Raw genomic sequence first — 23,961 nt, forward strand, 5'->3', positions numbered from 1 at the left:
TTTTGGAAAGCGTGAACAGACGCTTCACATCCAACTGTTCCACTCCACTCATTATTTTATATACCTCTATCATGTCTCCCCTCAGCCGTCTCTTCTCCAAGCTGAAAAGCCCTAGCCTCCTTTGTCATTCTTCATAGGGAAGTCGTCCCATCCCCGCTATCATTTTTGTTGCCCTTCGCTGCACCTTTTCCAGTTCTACTATATCTTTCTTGAGATGCGGCAACCAGAATTGAACACAACACTCAAGGTGTGGTCGCACCATGGAGCGATACAATGGCATTATAACATCCTCACATCTGTTCTCCATACCTTTCCTAATAATACCCAACATGCTATTCGCTTTCCTAGCCGCAGCAGCACACTGAGCAGCAGGTTTCAGTGTATTACAACGATGACACCCAGATCCCTTTCTTGGTCCGTAACTCCTAATGTGGAACCTTGTATGACGTAGCTATAATTTGGGTTCCTTTTTCCCACATGCATCACCTTGCACTTGTTCACATTAAACGTCATCTGCCATTTAGCCGCCCAGTCTCCCAGTCTCGTAAGGTCCTTCTGAAATTTTTCACAATCCTGTCGTGAGTTAACGACTTTGAATAACTTTGTGTCATCAGCAAATTTAATTATCTCGCTGGTTACTCCCATCTCTAAATCATTTATAAATATATTAAAAAGCAGCGGTCCTAGCACTGATCCCTGAGGAACCCCACTAACTACCCTTCCCCATTGCCCATTTAACCCCACTCTCTGTTTCCTATCCTTCAACCAGTTTTTAATCCACAATAGGACATTTCCTCCTATCCCATGACCCTCCAATTTCCTCTGTAGGCTTTCATGAGGTACCTTATCAAACGCCTTTTGAAAATCCAGATACACAATATCAACCGGCTCCCCTTTGTCCACATGTTTGTTTACTGCTTCAAAGAATTGAAGTAAATTGGTCAGGCAAGATTTCCCCACACTATGCATATTCATTGCAGATATCCTGAAAACCTGACTGGTTGGGGTGCCTTCAGGACCAGGTTTGGGAACAACTGCCCTATAGTGTTACATAACATTGTATCTAACCAACTAGGTTGGTTGTATAAAACCTGAACTGAATTGAATTTCATGTGCAAGCCCGTCAGTGATTTTATTAGATTTAACTTTCTCAACCAAACTTGCAACCATAACAATAACTTATCTCCTCAGTCCAAACACAGTCCATCCCTCTTTCCTAGCCACCCCGCCCCCTTCAGCACTGGGAGCCACCTCCCCCATTCCAAATGTCCTTGGGGGAACCAACAAGCTGCCCCTTGAAAGAGACAGTTGAGATGCCATCAGGTGGGAAACCGACCTCAGCACTCACCTCCTCTCAGCATGCTCTATTCTATACCACAACCGCCTATTCCCACCATCAAAGACCCCTCTCTCTTCTCACTCCCTACCAAACCCACTCCTCTTCCAAACTATAACTAAACCACACCTCTCTTCTCATCCACAGCCAGATCACATAAAACCTTTACCTCTGTTACAGCTAATCCCAATTTAGGACTCATATAATCCTCCCCCTTATAAATACACCCTACTCCAATGACGCAACACCTCGAAGCCCCCAAAACACCATACATACCAGAGCAACAATATAACCAACAGCAAACCTCCACAGTTAGTCACTGACTTCCAGCAAACCCTCCCTCACTCCACCCATCCCCATACCCCATGAACACCATTTCACAAAGACTTCCACATGAATGGCCTTCACTTAGAAAAAACAACCACAAGTAAGGATAAAGAAACAAAAAAAATATAGCAAACAACACAGTCAATATCAAATGAATATCAGACCATCATTATATATATGTCCCAATCATCTAGCACACCAATAGCTTAAGTCCTTTTCTGAACTCGGGTGTACAGATTCCACTGATTTTACAAATTGCTTTGTTGTGCTCACTGAAGTAAATATCTGTGTCTGTTCCTCATGTTGAACACACAGCTGGGCAAGATACAAAAGCACATAAAAAAGCTAAGCTCTCTTGGGACCATATTGGCTTGTTACATTTTCTAGTCACTTGCACTTAAGTTCCATAGAAAAATCTTGAAAAATGAAGAAAATGTTCTGATATCAGAGTTCACTGGGCTTCAGTTAGTGTCTATTATACATACTTGGTCTGCAAAATTGTGAAAACAGCCGCAGTGAGCCTGCCATGAGTCGGAAAGCGCAGGGTACAAATGTAACAAAAATAAAAATAATTGCTGTCTTGGATTGTCCGGATCTTTTGGGAATTGGGTCAGGGCCCAAAGGTCCTGGTATAGCTTGATCTTGCCTCCAGCTATCTTGATCTTTAATCCTTTAGTGTCCAATGTTCCCATCAATCCGTTCCCATATGGCTTATGCCGGGAACATTGAACACTTAACACAGCTGGCAGCCAATGCACAAAGAATATGACTAGATTAGAATGCTCAGTCTTCTCCGGGTGCCCCACCACATAGATGATATCCCTCCTGCTATGATACCCTAAATCAATTCATCGCTCCTCTCCTGTAACATCTTCTGCCCCCTGCTTCAGGACATCAATTTTGCAGAAGGCCTCAGTGATGATACCTGTAGCTCCTCAATGTGCTCCTCCACAGTATCTATCACAATTAATTGACCAAAATGTTCTTCAAGGTGGGGGCAAACAGTGTCCAAATGAACCAACCCAATGCTCAAATAAAGCTTTTTAGTTCATTTAAATATTAAGAAGTTAGCAGGCTCGTGTAAGTTTTATGAGACCTCAGCAGCGACTTGTTTCACAAGGGCCCTCTACCCTTGACTTGCCTGCCTCTTCAAAGGTCTACAACTTCCTTACATCTATTTATATTCAAACTTATCATATTTTTTTCACACTTTTTATCATTTCAATTAAAATACAGAATCAATGCTATTTAGCTTAAGCATGTAGATTCACTTTGTATAGGACCGCTAATTTGGATATAAATTAATAAATGCGAACTTCTTAATATTTAAATTAACTAAAAACCTTCACCGTATTTATGCATGCTGAAGACTCACCCACCAAAGCAACCATTTGAGCCACCTTCCCCCTACTACAATATCAAGCCCGGAATCCAGATGATAACCAACCCTTAACTGCTTTAACCAATTTGAGCAACAAGGCCATATTTTGTGCTAATTCCTCCTCCTCTATAAAGTCACCCTCAGCTAGGGCCTGGTTTACCAGCATGCGTTTCTTGAAAAGACTTTTTTGCTTTAATGACTATTGGGCTCATTTTCGAAAAAGAAGGACGTCCATCTTTCGACATAAATCGGAAGATGGACGCCCTTCTCCCAGGGACGTCCAAATCGGTATAATGGAAACCAGATTTTGGACGTCTCCAACTGCAGTCCGTCACAAGGACGTCCAAAGTTCAAGGGAGCGTGTCGGAGGCATAGCAAAGGCGGGACTTGGGCGTGCCTAACATCTGGATGTCTTTGACTTGTAATCGAAAAAAACAAGGACGTCCCTGACGAACACTTGGACATTTTCACCCGGACGTGTTTTTCTTACGAATAAGGCACAAAAAGGTGCCCAAAATGACCACCGGAGAGAATCGGGGATGACCTCCCGTTACTCCCCCAATGGTCACTAACCCCTCCCACCCTCAAAAATATGTTATGCCAGCCTCAGATGTCATACTCAGGTCCATGACAGCGCATGCAGGTCCCTGGAGCAGTTTTAGTGGGTACTGCAGTGCACTTCAGACAGGTGGGCCCAGGCCCATACCTAGGGTTACCATATGTCCGGATTTACCCGGACATGTCCTCTTTTTGAGGACATGTCTGGGCGTCCGGATGGGTTTTGCCAGTCCGCCCTTTTGTCCGGATTTCTGGACAAACGGGCAGGTGGAGGGCCTATCCTAGCCTCCCCTTACTTGCTATCTACTGCCCTGGTGGTCTAGTGACCTCTTCGGGGCAAGAAAAAAAAAAAGAGTCCCCTCTTTCCTGCCCGGAGCTCTGTCCTTGCTCTGCATCCTATTGCTGTGACAGTCTCGGGATTCAAAATGGCTGCCGAGAGTTGACGCGGCCTTGCGAGACTTCAACTTTCGGCGGCCATTTTAAATCCCGAGACCGTCACAGCAACAGGATGCAGGGCAAGGACAGAGCTCCGGCCAGGAAAGAGGGGGCTCTTTCCTGCCCCGAAGTGGTCACTAGACCACCAGGGCAGTAGATAGTAAGTAAGGAGAGGGGAGGGGAGGTGACCCAGGGGAGGGAAGGTGACGAGGGGGCAGGGGAGAGAACTATGTGACCCGGGGGAAGGGGATTATGTGACAGGGGGCAGGCCGTGGATGTGAAAGGGGAGGGGCAGGGGCGGGGCAGGATGTGTCCTCTTTTTGAGAGGATAAAATATGGTAACCCTACCCATACCCCCTCCTCACCTGTTACATTTGTGAAGGAAAGAGCGAGCTCTCCAAAACCCACCGTACCCATACAGTGGGGGAAATAAGTATTTGATCCCTTGCTGATTTTGTAAGTTTGCCCACTGACAAAGACATGAGCAGCCCATAATTGAAGGGTAGGTTATTGGTAACAGTGAGAGATAGCACATCACAAATTAAATCCAGAAAATCACATTGTGGAAAGTATATGAATTTATTTGCATTCTGCAGAGGGAAATAAGTATTTAATCCCTCTGGCAAACAAGACCTAATACTTGGTGGCAAAACCCTTGTTGGCAAGCACAGCGGTCAGACGTCTTCTGTAGTTGATGATGAGGTTTGCACACATGTCAGGAGGAATTTTGGTCCACTCCTCTTTGCAGATCATCTCTAAATCATTAAGAGTTCTGGGCTGTCGCTTGGCAACTCGCAGCTTCAGCTCCCTCCATAAGTTTTCAATGGGATTAAGGTCTGGTGACTGGCTAGGCCACTCCATGACCCTAATGTGCTTCTTCCTGAGCCACTCCTTTGTTGCCTTGGCTGTATGTTTTGGGTCATTGTCGTGCTGGAAGACCCAGCCACGACCCATTTTTAAGGCCCTGGCGGAGGGAAGGAGGTTGTCACTCAGAATTGTACGGTACATGGCCCCATCCATTCTCCCATTGATGCGGTGAAGTAGTCCTGTGCCCTTAGCAGAGAAACACCCCCAAAACATAACATTTCCACCTCCATGCTTGACAGTGGGGACGGTGTTCTTTGGGTCATAGGCAGCATTTCTCTTCCTCCAAACACGGCGAGTTGAGTTCATGCCAAAGAGCTCAATTTTTGTCTCATCTGACCACAGCACCTTCTCCCAATCACTCTCGGCATCATCCAGGTGTTCACTGGCAAACTTCAGACGGGCCGTCACATGTGCCTTCCGGAGCAGGGGGACCTTGCGGGCACTGCAGGATTGCAATCCGTTATGTCGTAATGTGTTACCAATGGTTTTCGTGGTGACAGTGGTCCCAGCTGCCTTGAGATCATTGACAAGTTCCCCCCTTGTAGTTGTAGGCTGATTTCTAACCTTCCTCATGATCAAGGATACCCCACGAGGTGAGATTTTGCGTGGAGCCCCAGATCTTTGTCGATTGACAGTCATTTTGTACTTCTTCCATTTTCTTACTATGGCACCAACAGTTGTCTCCTTCTCGCCCAGCGTCTTACTGATGGTTTTGTAGCCCATTCCAGCCTTGTGCAGGTGTATGATCTTGTCCCTGACATCCTTAGACAGCTCCTTGCTCTTGGCCATTTTGTAGAGGTTAGAGTCTGACTGATTCACTGAGTCTGTGGACAGGTGTCTTTCATACAGGTGACCATTGCCGACAGCTGTCTGTCATGCAGGTAACGAGTTGATTTGGAGCATCTACCTGGTCTGTAGGGGCCAGATCTCTTACTGGTTGGTGGGGGATCAAATACTTATTTCCCTCTGCAGAATGCAAATAAATTCATATACTTTCCACAATGTGATTTTCCGGATTTAATTTGTGATGTGCTATCTCTCACTGTTACCAATAACCTACCCTTCAATTATGGGCTGCTCATGTCTTTGTCAGTGGGCAAACTTACAAAATCAGCAAGGGATCAAATACTTATTTCCCCCACTGTATATAGCTGCCCCCCTTCACCCGTAAGGGCTATGGTAGTGGTGTACAGTTGTGGCTAGTGGGGTTTGGGGGGCTCAGCACACAAGGTAAGGGAGCTATGTTCCTAGGAGCATTTTATGAAGTCCACTGCAGTGCCCCTAGTATGCCTGGCTGGTGTTCTGGCATATCAGGGGGACCAGTGCACTACAAATGCTGGCTCCTCCCACGCCCAAATGGCTTGTATTTCGACGTTTTTGGTTTCAAAAATCGTTGAAAGTCAGAAGTCCATGTCTAGGGACGTCCAAATTTAAGCATTTGGACGTCTCTGATAGTATTTTCAAAATGAAAGATGGAGGTCCATCTTGTTCCGAAAATATGGGCTTCCCCGCCCCTGGTTCCCCGTTTTGCAAGGACGTCCAAATCGCAACTTGAACGTTTCTTTTGAAAATGCCCCTCCATGTCTACTCATAACACCAGTACTTCAGGATCAATATGCCTACCAGAGAAATACTAGTAACAGCTAAATACAAACATACTCATTTCTGAAAGTTCAGCAGTTGGCACACCCCCAACTGGCCTGTTTGTTGCCATGCTGCTGAATGGACAAAGTACTATAATATTATAGAGCAATGTCCTATAATTGATTTAAAAAAAACCCAAAATTAAAATTAGAGACCCCCCTGCCTTCCCATGTACACTTACTGATCTCATCTATCACCACAGTGTTATCCATTGCCACATGAACAGCCAATGAGCTCCAGGAATCAAATGCTGCCAGCTTTCTGAGAAATAAAAAGGAAAATTAGTATCCAGATCATCAACTAAAAATAAATAAATAAATAAATAATAGTTTCTTAAAATCACTCAAACTTTTGCCTCAAATAAAAGGTAAAGGCAGATACATCCCTGTTAAAGCTCAGACCATTCTTTACAATGCATCTGCAATAAATGGAAGAGGAATCTGGTTGTGAGTAGTTCACAACCCTCCTAAACCCTTGTCCATTCAGCACAAGATGTTGTGGAGCATACACAGTTCTTCCAAGCTCCTGTTTCTCTCGGGCAGCTCACAGTTCTACCAAGTCACTGCCCCTCCAGAAGCAGATGGCGTAGGAAGCTTATAGCATTTACAAGACCCTGCTCCAGCAGGAAAGCGAAGATACTTAACCTGTGGCAGGCATTCTCCGAGGACAGCAGGCTGATTGTTCTCACTGATGGGTCGGCGTCCATGGCAGTCCAGGAACGGAGGATTTTTCCAGCAAAAATCAAAAAAGCTTTAAGACAGCTTCTGGAGCGCGAGGGACAGTATTCACAATGGAGAATGGTAGTTAGTGGGGTTCCTCAGGGGTCTGTGCTAGGACCGCTGATTTTTAATATATTTATAAATGATTTGGAGATAGGAGTAACTAGCGAGGTAATTAAATTTGCTGATGACACAAAGTTATTCAAAGTTGTTAAATCGCGACAGGATTGTGAAAAATTACAAGAGGACCTTACAAGACTGGGAGGCTAAATGGCAGATGACGTTTAATGTGAGCAAGTGCAAGGTGATGCATGTGGGAAAAAAGAATCCGAATTATAGCTACGTCATGCAAGGTTCCACATTAGGAGTTACGGACCAAGAAAGGGATCTGGGTGTCGTCGTCGATAATACACTGAAACCTTCTGCTCAGTGTGCTGCTGCGGCTAGGAAAGCGAATAGAATGTTGGGTATTATTAGGAAAGGTATGGAAAACAGCTGTGAGGGTGTTATAATGCCGTTGTATCGCTCCATGGTGCGACCGCACCTTGAGTATTGTGTTCAATTCTGGTCGCCGCATCTCAAGAAAGATATAGTAGAATTGGAAAAGGTGCAGCGAAGGGCGACTAAAATGATAACGGGGATGGGACGACTTCCCTATGAAGAAAGATTAAGGAGGTTAGGGCTATTCAGCTTGGAGTAGAGATGGCTGAGGGGAGACATGATAGAGGTATATAAAATAATGAGTGGAGTGGAACAGGTGGATGTGAAGCGTCTGTTCACGCTTTCCAAAAATACTAGGACTAGGGGGCATGCGATGAAACTACAGTGTAGTAAATTTAAAACAAATCGGAGAAAACGTTTCTTCACCCAACGTATAATTAAACTCTGGAATTCATTGCCGGAGAAAGTGGTGAAGGCGGTTAGCTTAGCAGAGTTTAAAAAGGGGTTGGACGGTTTCCTAATGGACAAGTCCATAAACTGCTACTAAATGGACTTGGGAAAAATCCACAATTCCGGGAATAACATGTATAGAATGTTTGTACTTTGGGAAGCTTGCCAGGTGCCCTTAGCCTGGATTGGCCGCTGTCGTGGACAGGATGCTGGGCACTATGGACCCTTGGTCTTTTCCCAGTATGGCATTACTTATGTACTTATGACTCGCACTGAGTATGCGCTGCCATCTTCCCGCCCGCGGGCATTCGTTCCCGCCTCAGTTATATCAAAAAGCAAATAAAGAACAACAACAACTCCAAAGGGGAGGTGGGCGTGTTGGTGAGAACAATCAGCCTGCAGTCCTCTGTAATGTATTTCCAAGGAGAGGTGAGCCCTTGTACTCGATGAAGAAAATCTCTTACCGGGCTGTCGGCCAAAACCCTGAGTCCTCCCTGTGCCTCCCACCGTTCCCCAGGAGTTGAGCTCCTGAGTGCGAGTAGCCAGCTACAGAGAGAACAAAGTCCAGCACAAAGTCCACAGGGTTAGACCTAGCAGCAGATAACAGCAAAAACCAGGGCTAGGCAAAGGTAGTACCAGGCAGCGGTCAAAAGCAGGTCCAGAGACCGGCAGAGTTCAGAACCAGGCATAGGTCAAGAGCAGGTCCAGGAACAGGCAGCGGTCAGTACCAGGCAGCGATCAAGAGCAGGTTCAGGAACAGGCAGCGGTCAGTACCAGGCAGCGGTCAAGAGCAGGTCCAGGAACAGGCAGAGATCAGAACCAGGCATCAGTCAGAAGTAGATCCAGAAGCACTGCAACTATCCAGCGAACTGAGTAGAAGCCGAAGCACAGATGGACTGAGGGCAGAGCCTTAAATAGAGAAGGAATTAGGCTCAACCAAGCACAGCTGAAAACAAGATGGCAGCCCCCATCGGATACACCCTACGACCAAATAAGGGCTTCCTTCCTGAAGCTGCCACACTCCAAGATGGCTGCCCTGGCTTAATAGAACCTCTAATAAGATGGTCGCCAAAACCTGGAATAGGCCCAAATCCAAGATGGCCGTCTGATCCTCCAGTGCCCATACTTGCAAAGACAGGGAACATGACATCCTCGGAGAATACCTGCTACAGGTAAGTATCTTCACTTTCTCAGAGGACAAGCAGGCTGCTTGTTCTCACTGATGGGGTATCCCTAGCCCCCAGGCTCACTCAAAACAACAAAAAAAGGTCAATTGGGCCTTGCAACGGCGAGGACATAACAAAGATTGACCTACGAAGAAACATCTAACTGAGAGTGCAGCCTGGAACAGAATAAAAATGGGCCTGGGGGGTGGAGTTGATTCTAAACCCGGAACAAATTCTGCAGCACCGACTGCCTAAACCGACTGTCGCGTTGGGAATCCTGCTGAAGGCAGTAATGAGATGTGAATGCGTGGACCGATGACCACGTCGCAGCCTTGCAAATCTCTTCTATAGTCGCTGACTTCAAGTGAGCCACCGACGCTGCCATGGCTCTAACACTATGAGCTGTGACATGACCCTCAAGAGTCAGCCCAGCTTGGGCATGTGTGAAGGAAATGCAATCTGCTAGCCAATTGGAAATGGTGCGTTTCCTGACAGCAACTCCCCTTCTGTTGGGATCGAAAGAAACAAACATTTCGGCAGACTGTCTGAAGGGGCTTATCCGCTCCACATAGAAGGCCAATGCTCTCTTGCAGTCCAATGTGTGCAACTGACGTTCAGCAGGGCGGGTATGAGGACGGGGAAAAAGTGTTGGCAAGACAATTGACTAGTTCAGATGGAACTCCGACAACACCTTCGGCAAGAACTTAGGGTGAGTGTGGAGGACTACTCTGTTATGATGAAATTTAGTATAGGGAGCATGGGCTACCAAGGCTTGCAGCTCACTAACTCTACGAGCTGAAGTAACAGCCACCAAGAAAATGACCTTCCAGGTCAAGTACTTCAGATGGCAGGAATCCAGTGGCTCAAAAGGAGGTTTCATCAGCTGGGTGAGAACGCCGTTGAGATCCCATGACACTGGTGGAGGTCTGACAGGGGGCTTTAACAAAAGCAAACCTCTCATGAAGCGAACAACTAAAGGCTGTCCAGAGATAGGCTGACCTTCCACACATTGATGGTAAGCACTAATCGCACTAAGATGAACTCTTACTTGAACTCTTAGGGAGCTGGTCTTGAGACCAGACTCTGAAAAGTGTAGAAGGATTTCAAGCAGGGTCTGTGTAGGACAAGAGCGAGGGTCTAGGGCCTTGCTGTCACACCAGATGGCAAACCTCCTTCATTTAAAAGAGTAACACCTCTTCGTGGAATCTTTCCTGGAAGCAAGCAAGACTCGGGAGACACCCTCAGAAAGACCCAAGGAGGCGAATTCTACGCTCTCAACATCCAGGCTGTGAGGGCCAGAGACTGGAGGTTGGGATGCAGAAGCGCCCCCTCGTTCTCAGTGATGAGGGTTGGAAAATACTCCAATCTCCACGGTTCTTCGGAGGACAACTCCAGAAGAAGAGAGAACCAAATCTGACGCGGCCAAAAGGGAGCAATCAGAGTCATGGTTCCGCGGTCTTGCTGGAGTTTCAGCAAAGTCTTCCCCACCAGAGGTATGGGAAAATATGCATACAGAAGGCCCTTCCCCCAATGAAGGAGAGGAGTGTGGTAGCTGTGTTAGTCCACTCTTAAGGTTATCAATAGAAATCAAACAAAATAAAACATGGAAAAGAAAGAACGTAAGACCTTTGAAGTCAGAATGATTGAATATTTTAACACCCAACAGAAAGGACTTAACAAGGATCTGGGGTTCCTAGCCCATTATAAACCATAAAGCTGTATGTCTCTATTGATCACCCCACCCCTCACTTATCCACACCCATCCTGTTAGAATATCAATGATATGCTTTGATGTCCCCATGCATACCTCCTACCCACCCCCATCCTCCCACCCTGTCAGACTGTCAAAGTAATGCTTGAATGTTTTCACTTATATACACTGTCAGCTAGCACATTTGCTTATTTCCGATCTGACGAAGAAGGGCAACCTTCGAAAGCTAATCAAAAAATGTATTAAGTTATGTCCAATAAAAAAGGTATCATCTTATTTTCTGTTCCATGTTTTATTTTGTTTGATTTCTATTGATAACCCAATGAAGGAGAAAGGCATCTGACAGTAGTCTGTCGTGGGCCTGAAGCCTGGAACAGAACTGAGGGACCTTGTGATTGATCTGAGTGGCAAAAATATCCACCGAGGGGGTGCCCCACTCCCGGAAGATACAACGCCCATATTGAGCGACCACTCGTGAGGTTGCATTATCTGCTCAAACTGTTGGCCAAACTGTTGTTTATGGCTGCCAGATACGTGGCTTGGAGAAACATGCCATGACGGCGAGCCCAAAGCCACATCTGGACAGCTTCCCGACACAGGAGGCGAGATCTGGTGTCCCCTGCTTGTTGATGTAATACATGGCAACCTGATTGTCTGTCTGAATTTGAATACTTTGATTGGACAGACGATCTCTGAAAACCTTTAGAGCGTTCCAGACCGCTCACAACTCCAGGAGATTGATCTGAAGACCTGATTCCCAGAGGGACCAAGCTCCTTGAGTGTGGAGCCCATCTACATGCGCTCCCCACCCCAAGAGAGATGCATCCGTGGTCAGCACTTTGAGAGGCTGAGGAATTTGGAAGGGATGTCCAAAGGTCAAATTGGATCGAATTGTCCACCACTGAAGGGAACTGTGAAAATCGGTGGACAGCTGGATCACATCCTCTAGATTCCCTGCAACTTGATACCACTGGGAAGCTGTGGAGGCCATATGGCTTAGAAATCTCAACATCTGCCGAGCTGTGATCTGCTGAGACGCTCTGGCCATGGAGACAAGAGACAGAAGATTGTCTGCCCTCGCCTCGAGTAGATAGGCATGAGCCATCTGGGAGTCTAGCAGAGCTCCTATAAATTCTAGCATTTGAACTGGAAGAAGATGGGTCTTCGGGTAATTTATCACAAACCCGAGTAGCTCCAGCAGTTGAATAGTCATCTGCATGGACTGTAGAGCTCTTGCCTCCGAGGTGTTCTTCACCAGCCAATCGTCGAGATAAGGGAACACATGCACTCCCAGTCTGCGTAGTGATGCTGCAACCACCGCTAGGCATTCTGTAAACACCCTGGGCGCAGACACGAGAACAAAGGGCAACACACAATACTGAACATGCTGTGTTCCCAGACGGAATCGAAGATACTTCCTGTGAGCGGAAAGTATCGGGATGTGTGTATAATCATCCTTTAAGTCCAGAGAGCATAGCCAATTGTTTTCCTGAATCATGGAAAGAAGGGTGCCCAGGGAAAGCATCCTGAACTTTTCTCGGACCAGGAATTTGTTCAGGGCCCTTAGGTCTAGGATGGGACGCATCCCCCCAGTTTTCTTTTGCACAAAAAAGTACCTGGAATAGAATACCAGCCCTTCATGCCCGGGTGGAATGGGCTCGACCACACTGGCGATGGGAAGGGCGGAGAGTTCCTCTGCAAGTACCTGACTGGGCTGGAAGCTGAAGGACTGAGCTCCTGGTGGGCAATTGGGAAGTCTGGAGATCAAACCGAGGGAGTAACCTAACCGGACTATTTGGAGAACCCACCGGTTGGAGGTTATGAGAGGCCAACTTGGGTGAAAAAATTTTTACCTCCCCCCGACCGGTAGATCGTTCGGCACAGGTACTTTTATGGCGGCTATGCTCAGCTGGAGCCGGTCTGGGGAGCTGGGGAGCTGCAGGGGCCTGTCTGGGCGTACTCTGTTGACGCGAACGAGCGCACTGGGGCGGAGCCTGAGAAGGCTGTCGGGAAGGTGGATTGTACCTACGCTTATTGTAAGCATAGGGAGCTGTCCGCCTTCCCCGGAAAAACTGTATACCTGTTGAGGCAGATTCTGAAGGCACCCGGTGGGAGAGCTTGTCGAGGGCGGTTTCCCACTGGTGGAGCTGCTCTACCACCTGCTAAACTTTCTCGCCAAAAATATTATCCCCCTGGCAAGGAACATCTGCAAGTCGCTGCTGGGTTCGACTATCCAGGTCAGAGGCATGTAGCCATGAGAGTCTGCGCATCACTATACCTTGAGCAGCGGATCTGGATGCAACATCAAAAGTGTCGTAAGCACCCCTGGACAGGAATTTACGACATGCCTTCAGCTGCCTGACCACCTCCTGAAAAGGCTTGGTGTGCTCCGGAGGGAGCTTGTCCATCAAGTCCACCAGTTGCTTAACATTGTTCCGCATGTGGATGCTCGTGTAGAGCTGGTTTGATTGCATCTTGGACACGAGCAAGAGGACTGATAGGCCTTCCTCCCAAAAGAGTCCAGAGTTCTAGACTCTCGCTCTGGGGGCGTTGAGGCAAAATCCCTAGTACTCCTGGCTCTCTTGAGAGCGGAATCCACAATCATAGAGTCGTGAGGTAACTGGGACCTCATCAACTTAGTTTCTCGGTGAATCCGATATTGGGACTCAGCTTTTTGGGGAATGGTGGGATTACTGAGTGGTTTCGTCCAGTTCCTAAGCAATGTCTCTTTAAGGACATTATGCAAAGGGGCAGTGGACGACTCCTTAGGTGGTGAAGGATAGTCAAGGACCTTGAGCATCTCAGTTCTGGGCTCATCCTCAGTTACCACAGGGAAGGGAATGCCCACAGACATTTCCCGGACAAATGACGAGAAGGTGAGACTCTCCGGTGGAGAAAGCTTCCTCTCAGGTGAAGGAGTAGGATCAGAAGGAAGACCACAAGACTCCTCGGAAGAGAAATACCTGAGGTCTTCCCCTTCATCCCACGAGGCATCCTCCTCAGTATCGGACAAGAGTTCTCGAACTGCAGTCTGAAACTGGGCCCGTCTTGACGCCGAGGAACGCCGTCCTCTATGGCGATGCCGAGAAGTCGACTCCCATGCCGGCGGCGATGAAGCTCCCTACAGCGACTTTGACGGGGAGTTGACCTGGGTAGCAGCCGAGGCCGCAGGCGGTACCGGCGTCAGGGACCGCACCACAGGCACAGAGCCAGCTGCCGCTTCCACTGACGGTACGAGGGCGCAAGCACCCCTGGTACCGAGACAGACTGACGCAGCAGCCCTTCCAGGAGACCTGGAAGAAGGGTTCGGATGCACTCGTCTAGAGCCGCTGTTGAGGAAGGCTGTGGGGCCGGTGCAGAAGTCGGCGTTAGAATCTGTGGAGGCCTGGGAGATGGTACCGGGCTGTTCAAAGATCTACGCACTGACACCTCTCGTATGGAGGGTGAGCACTCCTCCAGGCGTCGACGCTTCTCTGGTGCCGAATCCTTCGATGCCCCGGAGCTCTCGGTACTGTGTCTCGAAGGAGACCGATGCCGATGCTTCTTCACCTTCACTCGAAGCACGTCACCGGCACTCCTCGGTACCGACGAGGAGGACGTGGAATCCACACGCCTCCTCGGGGTCGGGTCCGACAGCGGTCGGTCCCGATGGGCCTGCACAGCAGGAGCCCTTGAGACAGGTGGAGACCCACTCAACAGCTCACTACTCCCAGCTAGTGGAAGTCCGGACAGCCATTACCTGCGCTCCCGATGTCAATGCCATCCCCGGTGCCAATATCAATGCCGCCGACCTCGGTACTGATGTCGACGTTGAGGAATCAGTCGGACCTCCGAAAAGACTGTCCCGAAGAGCTCTTCTCGACGCCTGTGCCCGCTTTTTCAAGCTCAGACACAACTTACAGGGGTCTGGGTGATGATCAGTCCCAAGGCACTAGATGCACCACGTGTGCGGGTCAGTGCCCGAGATCGACCGCTGGCACCGAGCACACTTTTTGAAGCCTCTGGGAGGCTTCGATGACATGAGCGGAAAAATCACTGCAGCGAAATCAAAAGGCTTGATTGTGCCAACAGAGGGGCACAAAAATGAGAACCGTGACGAAATGGAAAGAAAACTTAAAAAAAGGGGGAAAAATTAGAATATAAGGAAAATTTTTTTTTGAAAACTGGAAAAAAGAAAAAGACAAAGAGGCGAAGTAAAACAAAAAGAAAGCGCAAACAAGAGCACGAAAACGCCTAAGTCTTTCTCTGGGCCTGAGGGGGAGAGACCGACACGCAGCCACTCTCCTCCACGGAAAAAGAAAAACTGAGGCGGGAATGGACGCATGTGGGCGGGAAGATGGCCGCAGATGCGTGGTGCGAGTACCTCGCGCTCTTAAAGCTTTTTTGATTTTTGCTGGAAAAAACCTCCGTTCCTGGGTCCCCATGGATGCCAACCCAACAGTGAGAACAAGCAGCCTGCTTGTCCTCGGAGAAATGCTATGACAGTGCTTACTATACAGAACTCACAGAATACTGCTAGTTTAGTCAGTCAAGAATTTCCTTTCTACATACAAGATGATTGACAAAATTTAAGGCAAAGAATTTACCTGAGAACCTGGGCAACAGTGTTTGGTCCATACCACTGGCCTATCAATTTTCCCTCTCCAACTCCCATCTGAGCTGCATCAAACAAACAAGATCCAAGTTAGATAATGCCATCCCTTGTTCATCCTACCACGTCCTACATATATTTTCATACACACAGACATGCCTTGTATACTTATGCATGCAGATATGTGCAGGAGCACCTCAAATAGAAGGGTTTCTAGCTGTCTGTAGAGAAGTGTGTGTGTGTGTGTGTAACACAGTAAATGACAGCAGATAGACCTGCATGGTCCATCAGCTGTTATTTACTGTGATACACACACACTTCTCTACAGACAGCTAAAAGCCTTCTATTTGAGGTGCTCCTGGCACATATCTGCACGCATAAATATACACAAACATAAGCACTGCCGCATATGTTTATTAAAAACTTATTATACCACCAAATACCAACAAAGAGGATCTAAGCGGTTTATAATCAATATAATAAGAATTGGAAAAGAACGCCATTTTCAAATAGGACAGAAACACACACTCAAGACCATTCATAACAACAATAACAAAACAAATAGAACAAACCAAAGGCTGTGAACCAGGAGTCATGCCATCAAACAAAGAGGGGAGACAATTAGTCAAAGCTTGGTGTGATAATAGGCCAATTAGTCAAAAGCTTGTTGGAAGAAGTAGGCCTTCAGCAGGGCTTTGAACCTTTGAAAAGACTGCTCAGACTGTAAAGGCCCAGGAAGACTATGCCAGAGAAAGGGTGCCAAACAAGATAAAGCAGAATGCCTAGTAACCTCATATTAGTGTGCTTGAAGTTGGGTATAACCAATCTATTGGAGTCAAGAGATCTAAGTTGGCAAGCAGGAGTGTAAGGAGTAATAAGATTTGAAAGGTACAGAGGGACCCCAGTATGATATGCCTTATGTTCCAACCTAAGAATCTGAAAAGGAAAACAAAACTTTAACAGGAAGCCAATGTAGCCGGGATAGTAAAGGCGAGGCATGGTAACACCTTTTTGCATTGCAAAGAAAACGAGCGGCACAGTTTAGAAGTATTTGAAGTCTTTTTCATTGAGATTGTGGTACACATACATTCATGACATTCCTCCTAACAATGGCAAACCTCCTCCATAAAAAGAAGTAACTCCTCTTAGTGGAATCTTTCCTGGAAGCAAGCAAGACTCGGGAGACACCCTCCGACAGACCCAAAGAGGCAAAGTCTACGCTCTCAACATCCAGGCCGTGAGAGCCAGAGACTGGAGGTTGGGATGCAGAAGCGCCCCTTCGTTCTGGGTGATGAGGGTCGGAAAACACTCCAATCTCCACCGTTCTTCGGAGGACAACTGCAGAAGAAGAGGGAACCAAATCTGACGCGGCCAAAAAGGAGCAATCAGAATCATGGTGCCTCGGTCCTGCTTGAGTTTCAGCAAAGTCTTCCCCACCAGAGGTATGGGAGGATAAGCATACAGCAGGCCTTCCCCCCAATCCAGGAGGAAGGCATCCGATGCCAGTCGGCCATGGGCCTGAAGTCTGGAACAGAACTGAGGGACCTTGTGGTTGGCTTGAGATGCGAAGAGATCTACCAAGAGGGTGCTCCACACTTGGAAGATCCGGCGCACCACTCTGGAATTGAGCGACCACTCGTGAGGTTGCATAATCCTGCTCAACCTGTTGGCCAGACTATTGTTTACGCCTGCCAAATATGTGGCTTGGAGAAACATGCCGTGACGGCGAGCCCAGAGCCACATGCTGACGGCTTCCTGACACAGGGGGCGAGATCCGGTGCCCCCCTGCTTGTTGATGTAATACATGGCAACCTGGTTGTCTGCCTGAATTTGGATAATTTGGTGGGACAGCCGATCTCTGAAAGCCTTCAGAGCGTTCCAGACCGCTCGTAACTCCAGGAGATTGATCTGTAGACCTTGTTCCTGGAGGGACCAGCTTCCCTGGGTGTGAAGCCCATCGACATGAGCTCCGCACCCCAGGAGAGACGCATCCGTAGTCAGCACTTTTTGCGGCTGAGGAATTTGGAAAGGGCGTCCCAGAGTCAAATTGGACCAAATCGTCCACCAGTGCAGGGATTCAAGAAAACTCGTGGACAGGTGGATCACGTCCTCTAGATTCCCAGCAGCCTGAAACCACTGGGAAGCTAGGGTCCATTGAGCAGATCGCATGCGAAAATGAGCCATGGGAGTCACATGAACTGTGGAGGCCATGTGGCCGAGCAATCTCAACATCTGCCGAGCTGTGATCTGCTGGGACGCTCGCACCCGCGAGACGAGGGACAACAGATTGTTGGCCCTTGTCTCCGGAAGATAGGCACGAGCCGTCCGAGAATCCAGCAGAGCTCCTATGAATTCGAGTCTCTGTACTGGGAGAAGATGGGACTTTGGATAATTTATCACAAACCCCAGTAGCTCCAGGAGTCAAATAGTCATCTGCATGGACTGTAGAGCTGCCTTGGATGTGTTCTTCACCAGCCAATTGTCGAGATAAGGGAACACATGCACTCCAAGCCTGCGGAGCGCTGCTGCTACCACAGCCAGGCACTTTGTGAACACCCTGGGCGCGGAGGCGAGCCCAAAGGGTAGCACACAGTACTGGAAGTGACGTGTTCCCAGATGGAATCGAAGATACTGTCTGTGAGCTGGCAGTATCGGAATATGCGTGTAAGCATCCTTTAAGTCCAGAGAGCATAGCCAATCTTTTTCCTGAATCATGGGAAGAAGGGTGCCCAGGGAAAGCATCCTGAACTTTTCCTTGACCAGATATTTGTTCAGGGCCCTTAGGTCTAGGATGAGACGCATCCCCCCGTTTTCTTTTCCACAAGGAAGTACCTGGAATAGAATCCCTGCCCTTCTTGCCCGGGTGGCACGGGCTCGACCACATTGGCGCTGAGAAGGGCGGAGAATTCCTCTGCAAGTACCTGCATGTGCTGGAAGCTGAAAGACTGAGCTCCCGGTGGGCAATTTGGAGGCATGGAGGCCAAATTGAGGGCGTATCCTTGCCGGACTATTTGAAGAACCCAACGGTCGGAGGTTATAAGAGGCCACCTTTGGTGAAAAACTTTTAACCTCCCCCCGACCGGTAGATCGTCCGGCACGGACACTGTGATATCGGCTATGCTCTGCTGGAGCCAGTCAAAAGCTCGCCCCATGCTTTTGCTGGGGAGCTGTGGGGCCTTGCTGAGGCGCACACTGCTGACGAGAGCGAGCGCGCTGGGGCTTAGCTTGGGCCGCAGGCTGGCGAGGAGGAGGATTGTACCTACGCTTACCAGAAGAGTAGGGAACAGCCCTCCTTCTCCCATAAAAACGTCTACCTGATGAGGTAGATGCTGAAGGCTGCCGGCGGGAGAATTTGTCGAAAGCGTTATCCCGCTGGTGGAGCTGTTCTACCACCTGTTCGACCTTTTCCCCAAAAATGTTATCCGCTCGGCAAGGGGAGTCCGCAATCCGCTGCTGGATCCTATTCTCCAGGTTGGAGGCACGCAACCATGAGAGTCTGCGCATCACCACACCTTGAGCAGCGGCCCTGGACGCAACATCGAAGGTATCAAATACTCCTCTGGCCAGGAATTTCCTACATGCCTTCAGCTGCCTGACCACCTCCTGAAACGGCTTGGCTTGCTCAGAAGGGAGCTTGTCCACCAAGTCCGCCAGCTTCCGCACATTGTTCCGCATATGGATGCTCGTGTACAGCTGGTATGATTGAATCTTGGCCACGAGCATGGAAGAATGATAGGCCTTCCTCCCAAAGGAGTCTAAGGTTCTGGGGTCTTTGCCCGGGGGCGCCGAAGCATGCTCCCTAGAACTCTTAGCCTTCTTCAGGGCCAGATCCACCACACCAGAGTCGTGAGGCAACTGAGTGCGCATCAACTCTGGGTCCCCATGGATCCAATACTGGGATCCTATCTTTTTGGGAATGTCGGGATTAGTTAGTGGCTTGGTCCAGTTCACCAGCAATGTCTTTTTCAGGACATGATGCATGGGTACTGTGGACGCTTCCTTAGGTGGAGAAGGATAGTCCAAGAGCTCAAACATCTCAGCCCTTGGCTCATCCTCCACGACCACCGGGAAGGGATGGCCGTAGACATCTCCCGGACAAAGACCGAGAAAGACAGACTCTCAGGAGGAGAAAGCTGCCTTTCAAGGGAGGGAGTGGGGTCAGAAAGAAGGCCATCAGACTCCTCGTCAGAGAAATATCTGATGTCCTCCTCCGCCTCCCACGAGGCCTCATCATCGGTATCAGACACAAGTTCACGAACCTGTGTCTGAAGCCGCGCCCGTTCCGACTCCGTGGAAACACGGCCACGGTGGGAACGTCGAGAGGTGGACTCCCTGGCCGGCAGCGGCGAAGCTCCCTCCCCCGACGTCGTCGGGGAGTCCACCTGGGAGGCAGCCGAAGCCGACCTCACCCCGGGCAAAGGGCCAGCCGTCGCCTCACTCGACGGCACCGGAGGCGCAAGCACCCCCGGTACCGGAGAAGTCCGCAACAGCTCTTCCAGGATGCCTGGAAGAATGGCCCAGAGATTCTCGTGCAGAGCAGCTGTGGAGAAAGACTGAGAAGCCGGTGCAGGCGTCGAGGTCAGAATCTGTTCTGGGCGTGGAGGTGGTACCAGGCTGTCCAGGGTAGAGCGCACCGACACCTCCTGGATGGAGGGTGAGCGGTCCTCCCGGTGCCGATGCCTGCTGTGTGCCGACTCCCTCGGCGACCCAGAGCTCCCGGTACCAAGTCGGGAAGGTGACCGGTGACGATGCTTCTTCGACTTCTTCGAGCGAAGCATATCACCGGAGCTTCCCGGTACCGATGAGGAGGACGTTGAATCCAGATGTCGCTTCCTCGGGGCCGGGTCCGAAGATGGTCGATCCCGGGGGGGCTGTAACCGCAGGAGCCTTCAGGGCAGGAGGAGACCTACCTGAAGGCTCACCGCCACCAGCAGGGGAATGGACAGCCCTCACCTGCACTCCAGACGAAGCACCACCGTCCGACGACATCAGCACCAGCGGGGGTCCCGGTACCACCGACGCCCTCTTCCGAAGTCTCGGTACCATCGATGCAGGAGGAATATGCCTCGATGCCGTTGACGCTGATGCACTTCCCGAAGACTTCGGTGCTGCCGACGCACTCGACGAATCCCGCGATGGTGTTGCTGTCGAAGCGCCGGAGAACAGAACATTCCACTGGGCTAATCTCGCTACCCGAGTCCTCTTTTGCAAAAGAGCACAAAGACTACAGGCCTTCGGGCGGTGCCCAGCCCCCAAGCACTGAAGACACGAAGCGTGCCTATCAGTGAGCGAGATTATCCGGGCGCACTGGGTGCACTTGTTGAAGCCGCTGGAAGGCTTCGATGACATGGGCGGAAAAATCGCGCCGGCAAAATCAAAATTCGCAATGATGACAATAGGCACCGAAAAAAAAGGGGGAAAAACCCGTACGGGCGGCCAACAAGGCCGCTCCCGAAAGCGAAAGGATACTTACGCTGGGAAAAAACTAGAAATACGGGAAAAAAGGGTAACCTCTTTTTTTTTTTTTTTTTTAACAAACACAGAGAAAAGTAGAAAAAAACGCGAAAGACGCACGAGGTCTTCTGAGGGGCACGAAACGGCGGCAAAACACGACCGTCCCGAGCGCGGACAAAAAAAGACTGACGAACACGAGCCGGTTCGGGCGGGAAGACGGTCGTGCATGCGCAGTGCGCATGGGCGCGCGAGGGCTAGCAAACGTCTTTGCTAGTGAAGATTCCGATTGGAGGGGGGTGCCATGGACGTCACCCATCAGTGAGAACAAGCAGCCTGCTTGTCCTCGGAGAATATATGCACATATTTATACCTGTCATGGAGCAGGTGTAAATTTACGTGAGAGCATTTGTGTGCAATTGGGGATTATTGCAGGGGCCTATTTTAAAAAGGCAACATATGTATGGCTTTTTATGAAATTATCCCAAGGAATGCAGGCACACACACTTATAGAGGTATATGGTGATAGGTGGTATATCAAATATTGAAGAAACTGTGTTCATGTAGGTGCATTTTATAATATATATGCATTATGTATCAGTTCCGCTCCTGCTTCCCTTACTCTCCATCCTCAGAACATATATACACATAAGAGGCATTACTATAAGTGGGTACCTATGTTTAAGCATGCCAATGCCATGCTTTTAGAGCCTATTCTATAACATCTTGGTGCCCAGATTCAATTATAGAATACTAGCATAACCCATCATCAGTGCACCTAATATTTACGTGCAGATGCAGCAAGAGCATGTGTAAAGCGAAGATACTTATCTGTAGCAGGTATTCTCCGAGTATAGCAGGCTTTAAATTCTCACAAGTGGGTGACACTGACCCACACTGCCAGGTCTGGGACTTATGAATAGCATAAGTAGAGCTTTATGGGGCATGAGAAACGTTCCACCGTGCATGCTCAAGTGCCTTCCCGCCTGCCGTGAGAACACGGTCTCCTCAGTTTTATACCACAGCAAAAAATTAAAATAAAAATAAGAAAGAAGACAACTCCAAAGGAAGGTGGGAACTGTGACTACTACTACTATTTAGCATTTTTATAGCGCTAAGCTTGCAGTCCTTGGAGAATACCTTCTACAGGTGAGTATCTTCGCTTTCTCTGAGGACAAGCAGGCTTATAGATTCTCAAAACTTGGGAATCCCTGGCATCCAGGCTCACCAAAGACAACAAACATTGGTCAACTGGGCCTTGCAACAGTGAGGACATAACAGAGATTAACCTGAAACTATATACAATCTGAATGAGAGTGCAGCCTGGAAGAGAATAAAACAGGCCTAGGAGAGTGGAGTTAGATTCTAGCCCCAAACAGATTCTGCATCACTATCTGTCCGAACCAACTGTTGAGTCAGGTATCCTACTCAAGGCAGTACTGTGATGTGAATGTGTGGACTGAAGACCATATCACAGACTTGCAAATGTCTTCAATGGAGGCTGACTTCAAGTGGACTACCAACGCAGCCATGGCTCTGACATTGTGAGCCATGACATGACCCTCTAGGACCAGCCCAGCCTTGGCATAACTGAAGAAAATGCAATCAGACAGCCAATGAGAAATGGTGCATTTTCCGATGGCGATGGGATCAAAAGAAATAAAAAGTTGGGCAGATGTAGTAAGCCATTGCTCTCTTGCAATCCAAGGAGTGCAAGGTGCTTTGGCATGAGGTTGGGGAAAGAATGCTGGCAAGACAGGTTCAGATGGAACTCCGAAACTGCTTTCGGCAGGAACTTAGGGTGCATGAAGAGGACTATTCTGTTGTGATGAAACTTAGTATAAGGTGCATCCACCACTAAGGCCTGAAGCTCACTGACTCTATGAGCTGAAGTAACAGCCACCAAGAAAATGACCTTCCAGGTCAAGTACTTCAGAGGGCAGAAATTCAGTGGCTCAAAAGGAGTTTTCATCAGCTGGGTGAGAACGATGTTGAGATCCCATGACACGGGTGGAGGTTTGACAGGGAGCTTTGACAAAAGCAAAACTCTCATGAAGTGAACAACTAGAGGCTGTCCAGAGATGGGCTTACCTTCTACAAGTTGATGATAAGTGCTAATTGCACTAAGGTGAATCCTCACGAAGTTAGTCTTGAGACCAGACTCTGATAGGTGTAGAAGGTATTCAAGCAGGGTCTGTATTGGGCAAGCAAAGGGATCTAGGGCCTTGCTCTCACACCAGATGGCAAACCTCCTCAATTTGAAAGAATAGCACCTCTTAGTGAAGTCTTTCCTGGAAGCCAGCAAGACCTGGGAGACACCCTCTGAAAGACCCAAGGAAGTGAATTCTAGGCTCCCAACATCCAAGATATTAGAACCAGAGACTGGAGGTTGGGAAGTTGAACAGATCCCTCATTCCACGTGATAAGGGTCGGAAAACATTCCAATCTTCATGACTTTTTGGAGGATAACTTCAGAAACAGAGGGAACCATATCTGCCACGGCCAGTATGGCACAATCAGAACCAAGGTTCTGTGGTCTTGCTTGAGTTTCAACAAAGTTTTCCCCACCAGAGATATGGGAGGCTATGCATACAGAAGACCTGTCCCCCAATATATAAAGACAACCATGAAGGCCTTAGACCACCCAAAGGAAAGCCACAGCATGATGGCACAATGCAAACAGCTGCAATGATGACACCAGCCGCAGAAGCCTAAGAGTGCATGTCTACACGTTTGCCTGTGTATGCAGGTGTGCTAAGTTCTAGCTCTGTACAGTTTGTGCTCCTTTGTGTGAATGGTGCTCATGTATGTATAAGATGAATGTATTTAAATGTGAAGGAATGCTATGAGTGTATGTTGTGATGAGGCAGGCTTAGTAAGCCCC

General features: G+C 48.7%; 1 protein-coding gene across 3 annotated transcripts in view; it reads right to left on the reverse strand.

Annotated features, from left to right (window-relative positions):
• The window catches only part of ATG4B (autophagy related 4B cysteine peptidase), a 471,612-nt gene that overhangs the window by 212,697 nt on the left and 234,954 nt on the right, over positions 1 to 23,961 (reverse strand). For all 3 annotated transcript variants that reach the window (XM_030215863.1, XM_030215862.1, XM_030215861.1), the window contains 2 exons: positions 15,622 to 15,694; positions 6,730 to 6,809 (listed from right to left, as the gene is read on the reverse strand). In XM_030215863.1, coding sequence (XP_030071723.1) covers positions 6,730 to 6,809; positions 15,622 to 15,694 — 153 coding nt within the window. The remainder of the gene's footprint in view (positions 1 to 6,729; positions 6,810 to 15,621; positions 15,695 to 23,961) is intronic.

The sequence above is a fragment of the Microcaecilia unicolor genome, chromosome 10 (genome assembly GCF_901765095.1).
Source record: "Microcaecilia unicolor chromosome 10, aMicUni1.1, whole genome shotgun sequence".
In the NCBI taxonomy this organism is placed as follows: domain Eukaryota; kingdom Metazoa; phylum Chordata; class Amphibia; order Gymnophiona; family Siphonopidae; genus Microcaecilia; species Microcaecilia unicolor.